The following is a 13,912-nucleotide window of genomic DNA, read 5'->3' on the forward strand; positions in this document are numbered from 1 at the left end:
AGAAAAGTGAAACTTCTGACAACAGCCGGTTAAATAAGATACTCGACCATTTATTAAATGTACAGAAATACTGTTTCAAAATCCACACAAGAATGTGCTAAAGGACAAATCCTTGATCAAATGTAAACAAAATGGCCGGACCCCTCCCCCCCCCACCGCATACTGGTTTATAAAGCGAATTTGAGACCTAATCATGGACAGCTCAATGTGAGTGTCGGCGTTGTAAACAAGCTCGTAAATAATCAGACTTTTGTAAACATTGGAATTGAAACAGATGCTTGAATTGTAAAGCGGCTGAAGATTAACTGTCGCTACCTTTTAGACTGCGCACACACACGTCCATGAAGTGCTGTTGGGAGTAATTAATTAATTAATTAAGGATTGTGGGTTTTAATAATAAAGGATACCATATGGCACTGCAAAAAATTACAGAGTGGTTCAGAAAAAGAAACACGTCACAGAACAACAGAGATTACTTCATAAACATCTTACAGAATCTACAAATCCAATCTATCAAAACGACTTCGTGGTCGAACAGTTCGGAGAACGGAGGGCGGAGTCGCTTTAGCTGTAAATAAAGACAACACAATAGTTTATAGCATCGAAGGACAATCGCTTCAAAACATCTCAGACCGCTCGTTTTTTTTTTTTTTTTTTTTTTAACCTCGACCCTATTTACAGAAATACAAACCTGATATCAAATACAACAAGAGTTTAGTAAATTTACCAAAAACGCTTCATCTCCAGGCGTCACAGCACACGATCTGACCTAAAAATGTGCTTTTCTAACCATGTCTCGTGAAAGCAGGGCTGATTTATTCATTTATTTTCAAAGGGGGGAGCACAATAAACGAACCACACCAGCATCAGGAGATCATGACTGACAAGATTTTTTTTTTTAGCTGCGTCTGTAAACATTCACGTCACGATCTGACGTTGGACCTCAGTTATCAGGAGACGACGAGGACAAAACCTGCACAGCGATGATGAGACGGTTCCCAAACCTTCATCCTTAAAAGGACCTTTTATATCATTTATTTATACAATATTCAACAAATACAGGCCGATATAAACTCAATAACTGCAGGAAGTTTGTGTAAAAACCAGAGATTTGGATTAATTTTGAGCAGATTAGAGAGTTTTTATGATGTTTTAGGAGCTTTTTATACATTATTATGTTTATTTTTAACAATAAATACTTAATAGGCCTCTTTTATAAACAATTCAGTCATTGTTCTGATACAGCTTGTGCTCAGGTCAAAGTTTAGATATTAAATAATACACTGTAATAACACAAACTACATTTTGTACGTAAAAAAAACATAATTAAGTACTTTTTACTGGGTATTTTCTTTACAGTACAATTACAAATGTCAAAATGAAGTCAGTGTCACTTGAAATTAGTTAACTTATAATTTTAATACATTTTGAGTTAAATTAACTTATCTGGTTTTACAGTGTAATCTAAACTTTTAAAAATAAACTGTTTAATTTAGTTTTCTTCCCAGAAATCAACATAATGCTGAGATATCGGCCTACTGTGTATATCTTATTAAGTTTTCTTACACCCCTTAAAATCAAGAAGGCCTTACGACCCCCCTGTGAAGCTTTGGCGACCCCTAATGGGGCGACGATCCACAGGTTGGGAACCACGGTGACACTTTACGGACACTTCCTGCAAAGCATTTAGTTTAGATATCCATCACCACTGCCGGATTAGTTGTAAAGACCCAGTTGTGCATCCTGCTTTTGGTTATTTATCATGAATTAGCAGATAGAGCCAGTATGTAGGTTTCCAATCTGAGGGTCGGGGGCCCCCACTAGGGGTCGCCAAAGCTTCCCTGAGGGGTCACGAGGCCTTCTTGATTTTAAGGGGTGTAAGAAAACATTTAAAATATACAGTCGGCCTAAATCTCAACATTTTGTTAATTTCTGTGAAGAAAACTAACTGAAACTGTTATTTTTAGAGTTCAGATTAAAACAAAGAGAACAAAGTTTCAATTTGTTAAATACATAATTGTACAAAAAGTTTCTAAAAATATCATAAAAACTAGTTTCTGATCAATATTCACAGGAAATAATCTGCTCATAATTAATGTTAAACCTCTATCGCACCCTAGTGGCCGACTGCAGTATCGTCATTAAGCCTCCATGTTGGACAAAAACTAAAACACACATCAAATATTTTTTTTCCTAAAGATGATTTCTGCCATTTTAGGTCGTTTTCACTCTGATATTTGTTCTTAGGTTATTTTTATCATCAGTTTGGTTTTAATTTAGTTATTTGAAGCTATAAAAAGGAGGTTTCGCATCATGACTGACAGCCGAGATATTCTGGCCTCATTCGTGTACAGTGAGGAGGGAGAGGAGGAAGAGGAGGGAGAGGAGGAAGAGGAGGTAGAGGAGGGAGAGGAGGAAGAGGAGGCGTCCATCTTGTATCTGTCGATGGCTCCATAAAGGTTGGGAACCAGTGGCCTAAAATAAACCAGCACTGTTACGCAGTGATCCGTTAGATTTAGCTCCACTTTAGTTGTGATTTAAGAATGTGTTGAATAATTTATAATAAAACTAACTGGATATTTTGAGTAATATGAAGAGTTGAATTTCTTAGCCCTTGCGGAAATGTATGTAAGTTTTACAGAAAGTGTGAAATATATGATGATAGATGGATGTTTCCCCTAAAGAGTTCCAGTGTTTAACACTGAGGAGGATCTTTTGTCAGAAAGGTCATTTGATATTAAATATGTATGTTTTTATTCGTGTTTTAACCACCTGGACCTTTGTGTTTTTGTTTCCTTAGAATGAGACGCCTTTATCTTTAGTGTTTCTACAGTAGCTCAGAACTCAGTGACGACGTTTACATGCACAAAATATTCAGGTTATTCCAAAAAAAAGACAATATTCCTACTATAAATATTACTACTAATGATAATTATCATTCCTGTTTCTATGCAGCTGTGTGTACTCTGATTAACTGCAGTCTCGTTGCCTCCCTCTTTCATCCGTTCAACCACCTTCTTGAAAAGGTCGACGTTGTTACGTTCACTCATAACCTATTGATATTAAAGTCTTTTATAATAAACCGGTGAGAGTCCCTTTTTGTTTCTATGCCTCTTTTAATTAATGTTAACAGCCTTAGTTTTCAGGTTTTAATCATTGGTTTTTACATTATTTGTCTCCCTTTTATGTTTTTGATGTTTTTGTACGAAAGGTGTTGTAGAAATAAAGCTTTTCTTTAGTGCTTCAATCTCTACAAACTGTTGGATAACTTGGTTTGTTTGTTTAAAGTTCCTAAAATGATCAGAAAAAACTCATCTCTGATCAATAATCTGCTCAAAATTCATCCAAATCTCTGGTTTTACACAAACTTATTGCAGTTATTGAGTTCACTGTTTGTTGTTCATTGTGCAGTTTATCAGCTGTTCTCAACTATTATTGATATTATTGAACATAATATGAAACATCCATAAAATATAGTCAGTGGAAAAAAGGTTGGGAACCACCAAAAGCATAAAAATAAGTGTGCATGTAAACGCAGTCAGTGACTCCAGTTAATGTGTAGCTGACAGAAAAGGTTGGACCCACACAGGCTCTCATATCTGTGAGTGTAAAACCAAAATAAAACTAATATGAGTCGCCCTAGAATCTCATTTAGTCCAGAATTGATCTAAAATTAGAGCAAAAACTGAAGAAATATCAGCTCGCTTGCTAATTTTCACATAATTCACCTCATATATTTCAACTTAAAAGGAAATAACGGACAATAAATGTGCAGAAATCTGCGTCTGCGTCTGATAAAAGAGGCCCAATGTTCGATCATCTGCTATGAGGAACGGTATGAGACGGAGAATATGTACACAGTGAGTGTGCGAGCTGGTCTGGAGGCAGAAAAAAGGACACTTCCTTTAAAACCTGCCGTCTCTCCCCCCCCCCGGGTCGGACATGGTTTCTCACTCACACCTATTTGCCTTCTTTGTCCTCTAAGCGGCCCGGAGTAAAAATGTAGTCCAAGGCTTGTCTCTCGGCGGCGGCCACGTTGGGGTGCCACAGATCCACCATGAAGACCACCCGGGGGCCGTCGTCTGCGCCGCCTGCACACACGGAAAAATCAACACCACCATTTTGTCACAATCTCAACCTGAAAAACCAAAAAACTGACTCATATTAAAGCAGCATTATGTAACTTTTCTACACTGTAAAAACCAGATCAGTTCATTTAATTTAAAAAATTGTTGAAACTGATATTTTAGGTAGAACTCAACTCAATTATTTATTGATTTTTGAATCAAGTAGTTTTAGTAATTTTAAGTGGAAACAACAAAAGTAAAAAGTATTTAATCAGGAATGTTTCTGTAACTTATAAAACTAAGTTGGTTTCACTTAAAATTACTAGTTAAAGCTACCTAATTAATTTTCTTTTTTCACTTAACTTTAACTTAAAAAATTTAGTTTGTTTCACTTGACGAAATCAGTTTCAACAATTATTTTGAGTTAAAATAATTTATTGTAGCTATAAAACCAGATAAGTTGATTTAACTAAAAAAAAATTGTTGAAACTGATATTTTAAGTAACACAAACTCAATTTTGTAAGTTAAAAACATCTTTAATCAAGCAGCTTCAGTAAGTTTAAGTGATACCGACTCATTTTTGTCATTTTAATTTATACTGTGAAAACAAAATATCTAGTAAAAGCTGCTGAATCGAGAATCTTTTTTAACTTAAAAAATTTAGTTTTTGTTACTTACAACATTTTTTTGAGTTAAAATAACTTTATTACAGTTTGCATTAAAATACCAGCGTCACTGACTAACAGGATGAACGGTTCCTCTGTACGACTGTTTTTACTGTAACTGCACTTGAGTTACTGGATCATATTTTATGTTAATAAATTCGTATTTTATACTAGTTTCTTTTACTGGGAGGCTTTATTGGGTTGCACTGTGGCTGTTATCTTCTCATTTACTTACCTGTAAACTATTTTGAAAACATAAATATGATCATTCAAACACATTTACATACGCTGTGTATATATTGTACATCCTGTTATATCCACCTTCCTCATGTACATAATAAGTCGCTTTTATCGAGGAATTTCACCTCAAGGCAGCTTCTTTTGTTTCCAAAACCCTGTATATCCTTAAATATCTTAAGAGAAAGTTCTGATGGGTGAATTTCACTAATCCTCTTTCACTTTCACTCCCAGGCCATCATTTTATTTCAGATTTTAATTCGATAGACGCATTCAGACTCGTTAAACGTCCTCTGAAAGACAATAAAGCTTCTTCCTACTCACATGTTTCCCAAATCATTTCTGAAATACAAAGTCAGCTATGATCCACAGCCTGTTTCCCTCTGATGTAAAAGGAGTAAAGATTCTGGGAAATGAGTCTTAGTCTTTGTCAAAAAATAAAAATTATCTTGACAATAATTTCAAGAAGTGATCTGGTTTTAATAAAATCTATCTAACTGTGTCTTAATAAGATATTACAGCTAATATTGAGCTCGATTTAACCAGTAACAACAATGGTTGCATAATATCCCAGCAGAGGAAACAGATTATTGTCCTTACTTTAAGGATAAAACCACTCACACAACTTCTCAGTTTAAGAGAAAGTCGACTGGTCTCAGTGTCGGAAATGAAGCAGCTGTTTAGTTTTTTCATTGTTTTAATAAAAAATGATAAAAATAAGAAGCTTCTGGTGCTTCAATTTACTTCTTTTCATTATTCTGTTTGAAGAAATTGTCTAATTGTCAGTTATTTCTGCTAATTATTAATCTCAGATTAAGGGTCAAACTCTTAAATTCAGCTCAATAAAGATATATATCTAAAATAACTGAGATTTTTGGTCTTTATTCTCGTTTTAAGGCCCATTAAAGTCTCTCAGTGGCTGATTTTTATGCTAGTTTTAAGAATAGTTTTTGCTCAATACAAGAAAATGTGATAATATTTAAGAATATTTCCATCAGGGTTGTTGTTGTAGAGAACGATAAGATAAGAATTTAGTCTTTTTTGCATCTTTATCCAGAGATAAATGAGTCGAGCTGAGAAGAAGTTCAGAAGAACAGAGAGAGCAGATAAATAAAATAATAATAATAATAATCTCATCCTACTGTTTTATTACCCAAAGAAATGTGATATAATGTGAGTAAATGTTCTTCTGTTGGCCTAATAATAAATTCTGAGTATTGAAGATCACATTTCTTTGGTATCTATGGTGATCATTGATGCAGATTATTATTAGATTCACTCTGTGAATGTTGGTGATGCTTTGCCTCTTTTTAGTCATCCTCAACATTTAGGTATTCTTTGTCAGCTAACAGTCATATTAGGACAGAATTGTTGAGTTTGAGTCGACAGCTTCTAGAAACTGACAGATACTAATTTGCTTATGTTGGTCAATTTGTACAATTAGCATTTATAATCACATATACAGACAATATTTCGACAGTATAGGAGCGGTTTTGGGGATTATTTTGCACATTTTCAAAGAAAAACTGTGAATGTTCGGATGTAATATTTCCATTGATTGTCTTTGCTGCTGCAGTTGTGCATTAAATCAACTCACAATTAATCGAAATCAGTCCAACGGAGCTTTGACAGTGAGCTGTCCTTCTTGCTGTCAGTGATATTGGCTACTATTACACACTGCTGCTTTAATCAGGCTCAGTTTTCTTTTGGATTTGACCATTTTCAGGCCAATCCTCCTTCTAGGAATAAATAAAAAGGGGCAATAAGAGATTAAACCTTAATCCCTCCTTACCCTCGTGGAAGGCCCTGTGGAGGAAGGAGTCATCAAAGAGCAGACAGCTGCCCTCAGACCAGCACTGCGGCTCCCCACCGACCACCAGCTCACAGGAAGGGGGAACTCTGAGACCTGCCGGAGACAAACGACAAGTCTGATCACACATCCCTGACTGTCCTGTATTACTACAGCACGCTCCTGCCCACACAGCCACAAAACATTCCTATTTATAGCCGCTCACAGAGCTCAGGTGCAGAGAAGAACATGAAAATTAAGCCCCTAAATTTGAGCTGCCGTGACCCCGGAGGACACAGCTGATGCTCCTCCTCTCACATGGTCGATCTCTTACCCAGGTGGCAGCGCAGCCTCACGTTGGTCGGCCCGTAGTGCTCGGTGATCAGAGCTCCGGGCGTCAGCACGGAGAAGCAGGCGTTCCCGAACACGTTGTTGGCGATGAAGGTGCGCAGCTGGCCCAGCACCCTCCAGGCCCGTGGGCATCTCCGGACATTCAGAACCAGCGGGGTGCCTTGGTTGACCAGGTAGTAGGTCCACCACTGCCCACGGGGTGTGCTGTTGGCCTTCCAGCCCGGTGGCAGGGAGGAGCCGCTGCGGGCCGGAGGCTGGTGGTAGATGCTCTCAAACTCGGCCAGGAGGGCGGGGAAGCTCTGCTCCAGCAGCTCCACGTCGTGCCTCTGGACTTCCCTGGAGAAGAACGGCGCCGACGGGAGATCCGGGAGGAAGAAGACCTCTGGCCGCTGGATGGTGGGTCGACTGTTGAGGTATCTTCCTTGATCGCGGACCCCTTTGTGCACCCGACCCATACCCGACCAGGTGTAGCGCTTGGCGTAATCCTGCAGGCTGTGGTAGAGCCTCTGGTTCAGACTCTCCCCGGCGCTGGTGCAACGGAAGCACTCGGCCGACTGGCAGAAGGCGAAGCCGTTCTGCTCTTCCAGCATGGACCCGTGCTTCCCTTTCCCCCTCCCGCGGCAGTCCGAACTCATGAAGCCCCCCACCACCCCTCCGATGCGGCCGGGCCCAGCCAGATACCTCCCGCGCAGGGGGCTGGTGCCGTGCTCCCGGCCCACCCTGTAACAATACCACATGAAGAGCAGCAGCACACACATGGCTATGGCGAAAGCACAGATCTCGCACTCCCTCACAGACTGCATCCCCCCCGCCACCATCTCCCTCACGTTCTCCAGTGACCACTCCATCTCCGGACTGCTGAATCTGACGGAGGGAAAAAAAAGTGCTGATGGGGTTAACACGTCGTTCCTGGATGGTGATTGAAAGGGGCCGTTAATGAGCTCTTATCGCCGCCCCGAATGTAAACAGTCTGCTGATTCGATCTGACACACTCCTCACTCTTCGGTGCTAACATTTCAGCACTCTGCGCCGAGGGAAGGCTTCTCCTTGCATGATGTCTGAGCTGTGCCGTAGTGTTATTTGTTGCCTCTCTCTCTCTCTCTCTCTCTCTCTCTCTCAGACAAATGCAGACAGACACCGCGCCTTAGGGTGATCTGCTCCCTGGAAAACAAAAGGCAGAAGGAGAGAGACAGAAGGGGTGAGGAGGATAGAGAGAGAGAGGATACTGGAGCTGACATTTGCTGCGATTAACATCCTGTTTGCTAAATTCCCATCCTGTGTGCACCTCATGAAGGAAAAAACACCTGCTGGAAACTCACCCACACACACCCTGCACACACCCCTTTGTACTGCACTGTGTGAAACCATGAGTCACTGCTGCATTTTAACACGGATCCGCAATAAAACACAAGAAAACGCACGAAAAAGAGGGCGAATTACGAGAACTTAAAAACAGTGTTTACACCCAGATTTATAACTGAGATTCAGCAGGAGATAAATGGATCCTCAGGGTGGGTGGGGAGGGGGGGGGTTGAGGATGGGGAGGGGGGGGGTTGTAGTCTTTAAAAAAAAATGGATTACATGATTATATAATGATAATGGACCAGCAGCCGGGAGTGCAATGCGTCAACTGTGATCAGAAGTGCTCCAAACCAAAAATGGTCGGGTAATCCTGCTCCAGTGGACCCTCCCCTACATCCTGTCTGACAGCACCAAGACGCCCCCACATTACCCCCCCAACCACCAACCACCAACCACCCCCTCCAACACACACTGACCATTAAAACACACAGCTTTAATCCTCCAAAATAAAACCTCTGCTGGAACAAAGCGCTGCCCGCATATGAAGGTGGACGTTGGTTCCGTACCTACTCAGCATTCATGGCCGGTGGAGCCGAGGGGCGCACAGGTGTTTCTCCAGGCGAAAGCTGCGCACCACTGCAGTGCACACGGAGGTTGGACGCATATCAGGCGCGCACATTATAGGAAATATCTCCAAAATGCTCCAAAAGAAAAGTCCTAAGTGGAGCCGGCAGAGGTCACATACTGGAGCCGAACCATGAGGAGGCTGTTGGCCCGGCGACGGTGCGACTCTCCCGGGGGGATGGACAGCAGCGTCCGACGGGGGCTTCTTCTTTCTGGTGGTATTGTTGTAAATAACTGGAGCTCCACCAGGGAGGACACCCACCGCAAAGAGACCGCAGGAACACACGGGACAGCGTTTCCGGGCGGAGCCTTCAAAATAAAGCAGAAATAACTCCTCCCATCCACAGATAATAAAATCATCTAAAATCTCAGCAGATTCACATTTAACTCTAACTCTAAAATTAACATTATTTAATTTGATCTGTTATAGTCACATTTTAGACTCACTGATTAAATGTCTGAATTTTTGGAAATAAAACAATTTAATGATTTTCTTTCTTTTTTAATGAACATATTTTTTGGGGCATTTTAAAATTAAATTATAATGACAATAAAACCAAGAACACATTATAGTTGATGATAAGATTAATCAATAAGGTACTTTATTGTAAGTAATAATAATAAATAAATAAATATATGGGTCATTGTATCATAAGAAGCTGTTGAACGATTCCCCCTGTTCAACCTGTAGAGTTTAGCTGCGACCAAAACAAAGTTTCTTCCATTAAAATAGTGAATATTTTTTCCAGCTTCAGGTATTTAAATATTCCAATCTTACTGAAAAGACTAAAACGACCTCCAATGCTCCACCAGTCTCAGACAAAACATATGAGTGAGATTACAAGGAGCCTGGGAGCATTTGCTATAGATGTGCTATGGATTTATTGCTTTGCTATAGATTTGCTATGGATTCATAGATTTACTATAGATTCATAGATTTGCTATAGATTTATAGGTTTGCTATAGATTTGCTATAGATTTATAGATTTGCTATAGATCTATAGGTTTGCTATAGATTTGTTATAGATTTATAGATTTGCTATAGATTCATAGCTTTGCTACAGATTTATAGGTTTGCTATAGATTTGCTATAGATTTATAGATTTGCTATAGATCTTTAGGTTTGCTATAGAATTGCTATAGATTCATAGATTTGCTATAGATTCATAGGTTTGCTATAGATTCCTAGTTTTGCTATAGATTCATAGATTTGCTATAGATTTATAGGTTTGCTATAGATTCCTAGTTTTGCTATAGATTCATAGATTTGCTATAGATTCCTAGTTTTGCTATAGATTCATAGATTTATAGGTTTGCTATAGATTCCTAGTTTTGCTATAGATTCATAGATTTGCTGTAGATTTATAGTTTTGCTATAGATTCCTAGTTTTGCTATAGATTCATAGCTTTGCTATAGATTCATAGATTTGCTATAGATTAATATAGGTTTGCTATAGATTTGCTATAGATTCATAGATTTGCTATGGATTTATAGATTTGCTATAAATTTGCTATAGATTTGCTATAGATTCATAGATTTGCTATAGATTAATATAGGTTTGCTATAGATTTGCTATAGATTCATAGCTTTGCTATAGATTCATAGGTTTGTTATAGAGTCATAGATTTGCTATAGATTCATAGCTTTGCTATAGATTCATAGGTTTGTTATAGAGTCATAGATTTGCTATAGATTCATAGATTTGCTATGGATTTATAGATTTGCTATAAATTTACTATAGATTTGCTATAGATTCCTAGTTTTGCTATAGATGTGTAGATTTGCTATAAATTTACTATAGATTTGCTATAGATTCCTAGTTTTGCTATAGATGTGTAGGTTTGCTATAGATTTATTTTCAGTGCTTTAAAATGTGTTATTCATGTTTTTGAGTTCTGAGCTTTACAAATATTGATATATGTGATTGTTTGTGATTAAATCCGTATGAAAATAGTTGCAGCGCTTAAAAACCCTTTTATTTTGAAGTCGTATATCCGGTATTGGTGTGGTATTCTGTGACTTCACTGATCTGAGAGCCTCCCTCTTCCGTATGTCTCTCATGGCTCGCCCATCGACCACTGCTTGATATCGCTGCACACAGCATTTCCCACGATGCACTGCGGCTCGCCCGGACTGCGCTCACAGCAGTTTGATGCTGAACGTTTGTGACAAAATATGACAACAGCTTTTCCTAGAAAGTCTGCAGTTTGGCCCTCGTGGCATCGATTACTAATCGATCAGTACGGAAACAGAATATTGTCTCATTAACCCCAAAGAGGAGGAAGAAAGTCCTAACATTTGTTCTGGTTGGTTTAAAGTCTTGAAATTTGGAACCAACATACTCCATGATAATGTTCAACAGTATAACTTTGAAATTTTAAGATAACATGAAAAATCACATTTTTATCAACGGTTAAAAATTAGAAATTAGGAAACAAGGTAAAAAGGTGTTTATTGAATGTTCAAATTAAATATTCTTCAGTGCTCCTATTGGTTTATGGATTTATTTATTATTGTTTTTATGCATCATATGGAAGCTCATTTCCGCCAATGTGACGGAGAAAAGAAGGATTCTGCAAGTCATTAGTATCTCAAAATATTGACTTTGTGGTACTTAGTCTATATTTTGAGAACTTATTGGATCTTTTTTACCGTTATATTGGCAGAAATGGGCTTCCATAGAGCTGTCAGACTTGTGTGCAACTGTTATCAATACGTTGTCTTTGCGCTCTAGGCGGAGGAGGGTGGAGCCAGGCTGCGCAGGCCCCTCTTTTTATGTGGTCCTGAGCTGCCGTTTTGTCAGTCAGTGAAGTTTTATCACAAGAGAAAGGTCAGAAGAACTGTTGGATAAAATCAGACATGCCGAGGTCAAATGAGGCTGAGAGTGGGTTATTTTTCTGCACACTGTTCCTGTTCTCTGCTGTGATTGTTGTGATTGGTGCGATTGTGTGTGTTGCTTTATTTTCGAGGCCCTAGTGTCCACATGGCTGCAGTGGCCGCAGACTCTGGGAACTGTTCACGGATTGGACTGTAAGTGGCATTTTACACCTTTTGTTGATTGACATTGGCTGTTAATCGGCAGGCAACACCACCAGCACCATCACACTGAACACAGGGGCCCCCCAAGGATGTGTGCTGAGCCCCCTCCTCTTCACTCTGCTGACCCACGACTGCACACCATCATTCAGCTCCAACCTCTTCATTAAGTTTGCGGACGATACAACTGTGGTGGGTCCCATCAACAACGGCGATGAGACAACCTACAGGAGTGAGGTGAGCAGGCTGGCCACGTGGTGCAAAGACAACAATCTCCACCTGAATGTGGAGAAGACGAAGGAGACTGTTGTGGACTTCAGGAGAGTGCACACCCAGCATACTCCACTAACTATCGACGGTGCTGCAGTGGAGAGGGTGAGCAGCACCAAGTTCCTGGGTGTGCACATCTCTGAAGACCTGTCCTGGAGCCACAACACTGCATCACTGGCCACTGAGAAGAGCAGGAGCCCCGTCCCCCATCATGCACACCTTCTACAGAGGCACCATCGAGAGCATCCTGATAAGCTGCATCACTGTGTGGTACGGCGCCTGCACTGTGTCCTGCCGCAAGACTCTGCAGCTCATAGTGAGAGCAGCTGACAGGATCATTGGTGCTCTACCGTCACTCCCACCTCTGCCTACCCTCCCACCTCTGTCTTTGCCCCCTGCCACAGACTAGGACCCCCCAACCACCACTCACACACTCTGAACTCAGGGACTGCACATTCCACTTTCCCCTGTTTATTTGCACTACACAGCACTACCTCACCTGTTTAAATATTTATTTATCCTATTTTATTTCATCATGTAAATATCCAAGTGCCTTAATTCTTGATTGTTGTTTATTTTATGTCTTGTTGATTGTTTATTTTATGCCATGTTAAATTGTTGATTGTTTATTTTATGTCTTTTTCTATTTATAGAAAATTTATTTTTATTGCCTGTTTGCACCATGGGTCCGAGAGGACTGAAATTTCATCTGTGCTGTATGTTGTGCATATAGCATATTTGACAATAAAGCTGACTTGACTTGATCTGTTGTGTGTAGTATTCTATTTGCCTCGTTGAATCATATGCAGCTCTACAGAGCAGGAACGGGATGTGGTTTTTGTAACAGTCTTCTGCAATCACCTTATTTGGTGGTTGGCTCTAATATACCGGATTCATAAATAAGCTGCACTGATGGTTGTGGGTGTGAAATCTTGCAGGGACATCATTAAAAGTGGCGGCTCAGCGGTAGATGGCGCCATCGCCGTGCTGCTGTGCACCTCCGTGATGATCCCACAGAGTATTGGCATCGGAGGGGGGTCCATATTCACAGTGATGGACAGCTCTGGTAACATTCATCCCAACACAGCAGAAATAACCAGCCTGTGTTTTCCTGCTGCTGTTGAGACCACTGACAACATCTCCTCTTTTTTAAAAATAAAGGTAAAGGGAAAGTCATCAACTCCAGAGAGACCGTTCCCAGGAGCTTTAAACCGGACCTGTTGGAGTCAAATCCCGGTAAATCCTCTAAGATGTCAGGTACTGTATTACATCATCATCGTTCTGTCTTCCTCGTAGGGAGCCTCGCTTGTTGTTTTTGTTCTGTCTGTTGTGTTAGATATTAGGTCACTGGGTTACTGGGCTCCTGCTGGAGGAGGAACCTAAATATTCTGCTGTTTGTGTCTCCCTGTTGGGGGATTTCAGTATAGGTCACATGTGGAGAACTTTATTTACACACAGAAGGAAAGTAAGATCTGAGATAATGAGAACATTATGTACAACAGTATTGTTTTAACAATGGATAAAGATATTGGAATTGAAGTATTAAAGTGAGTCCACAAGTACAAGTAC

At 40.0% G+C, this 13,912-nt stretch overlaps 1 protein-coding gene across 2 annotated transcripts; it reads right to left on the reverse strand.

The window, feature by feature from the left end:
- Positions 1–29: 29 nt before the first annotated feature.
- Positions 30–9,308, reverse strand: asphd2 (aspartate beta-hydroxylase domain containing 2). 2 transcript variants are annotated; one of them, XM_051423145.1, is made up of 4 exons: positions 8,983–9,308; positions 7,094–8,271; positions 6,763–6,876; positions 30–4,091 (listed from the first exon to the last, which is right to left on the reverse strand). In XM_051423145.1, exons 2-4 carry the CDS (start codon positions 7,956–7,958, stop codon positions 3,961–3,963), a joined length of 1,110 nt encoding a protein of 369 aa, XP_051279105.1. In that variant the 5' UTR covers positions 7,959–8,271; positions 8,983–9,308; the 3' UTR covers positions 30–3,960. The 2 variants fall into 2 exon arrangements, with proteins under 2 accessions (XP_051279105.1, XP_051279104.1); XM_051423144.1 differs by having other exon boundaries at positions 8,979–9,308.
- Positions 9,309–13,912: the final 4,604 nt, after the last annotated feature.

This window comes from Dicentrarchus labrax, unplaced genomic scaffold, assembly GCF_905237075.1.
Source record: "Dicentrarchus labrax unplaced genomic scaffold, dlabrax2021, whole genome shotgun sequence".
NCBI classification, from domain to species: Eukaryota; Metazoa; Chordata; class Actinopteri; family Moronidae; genus Dicentrarchus; species Dicentrarchus labrax.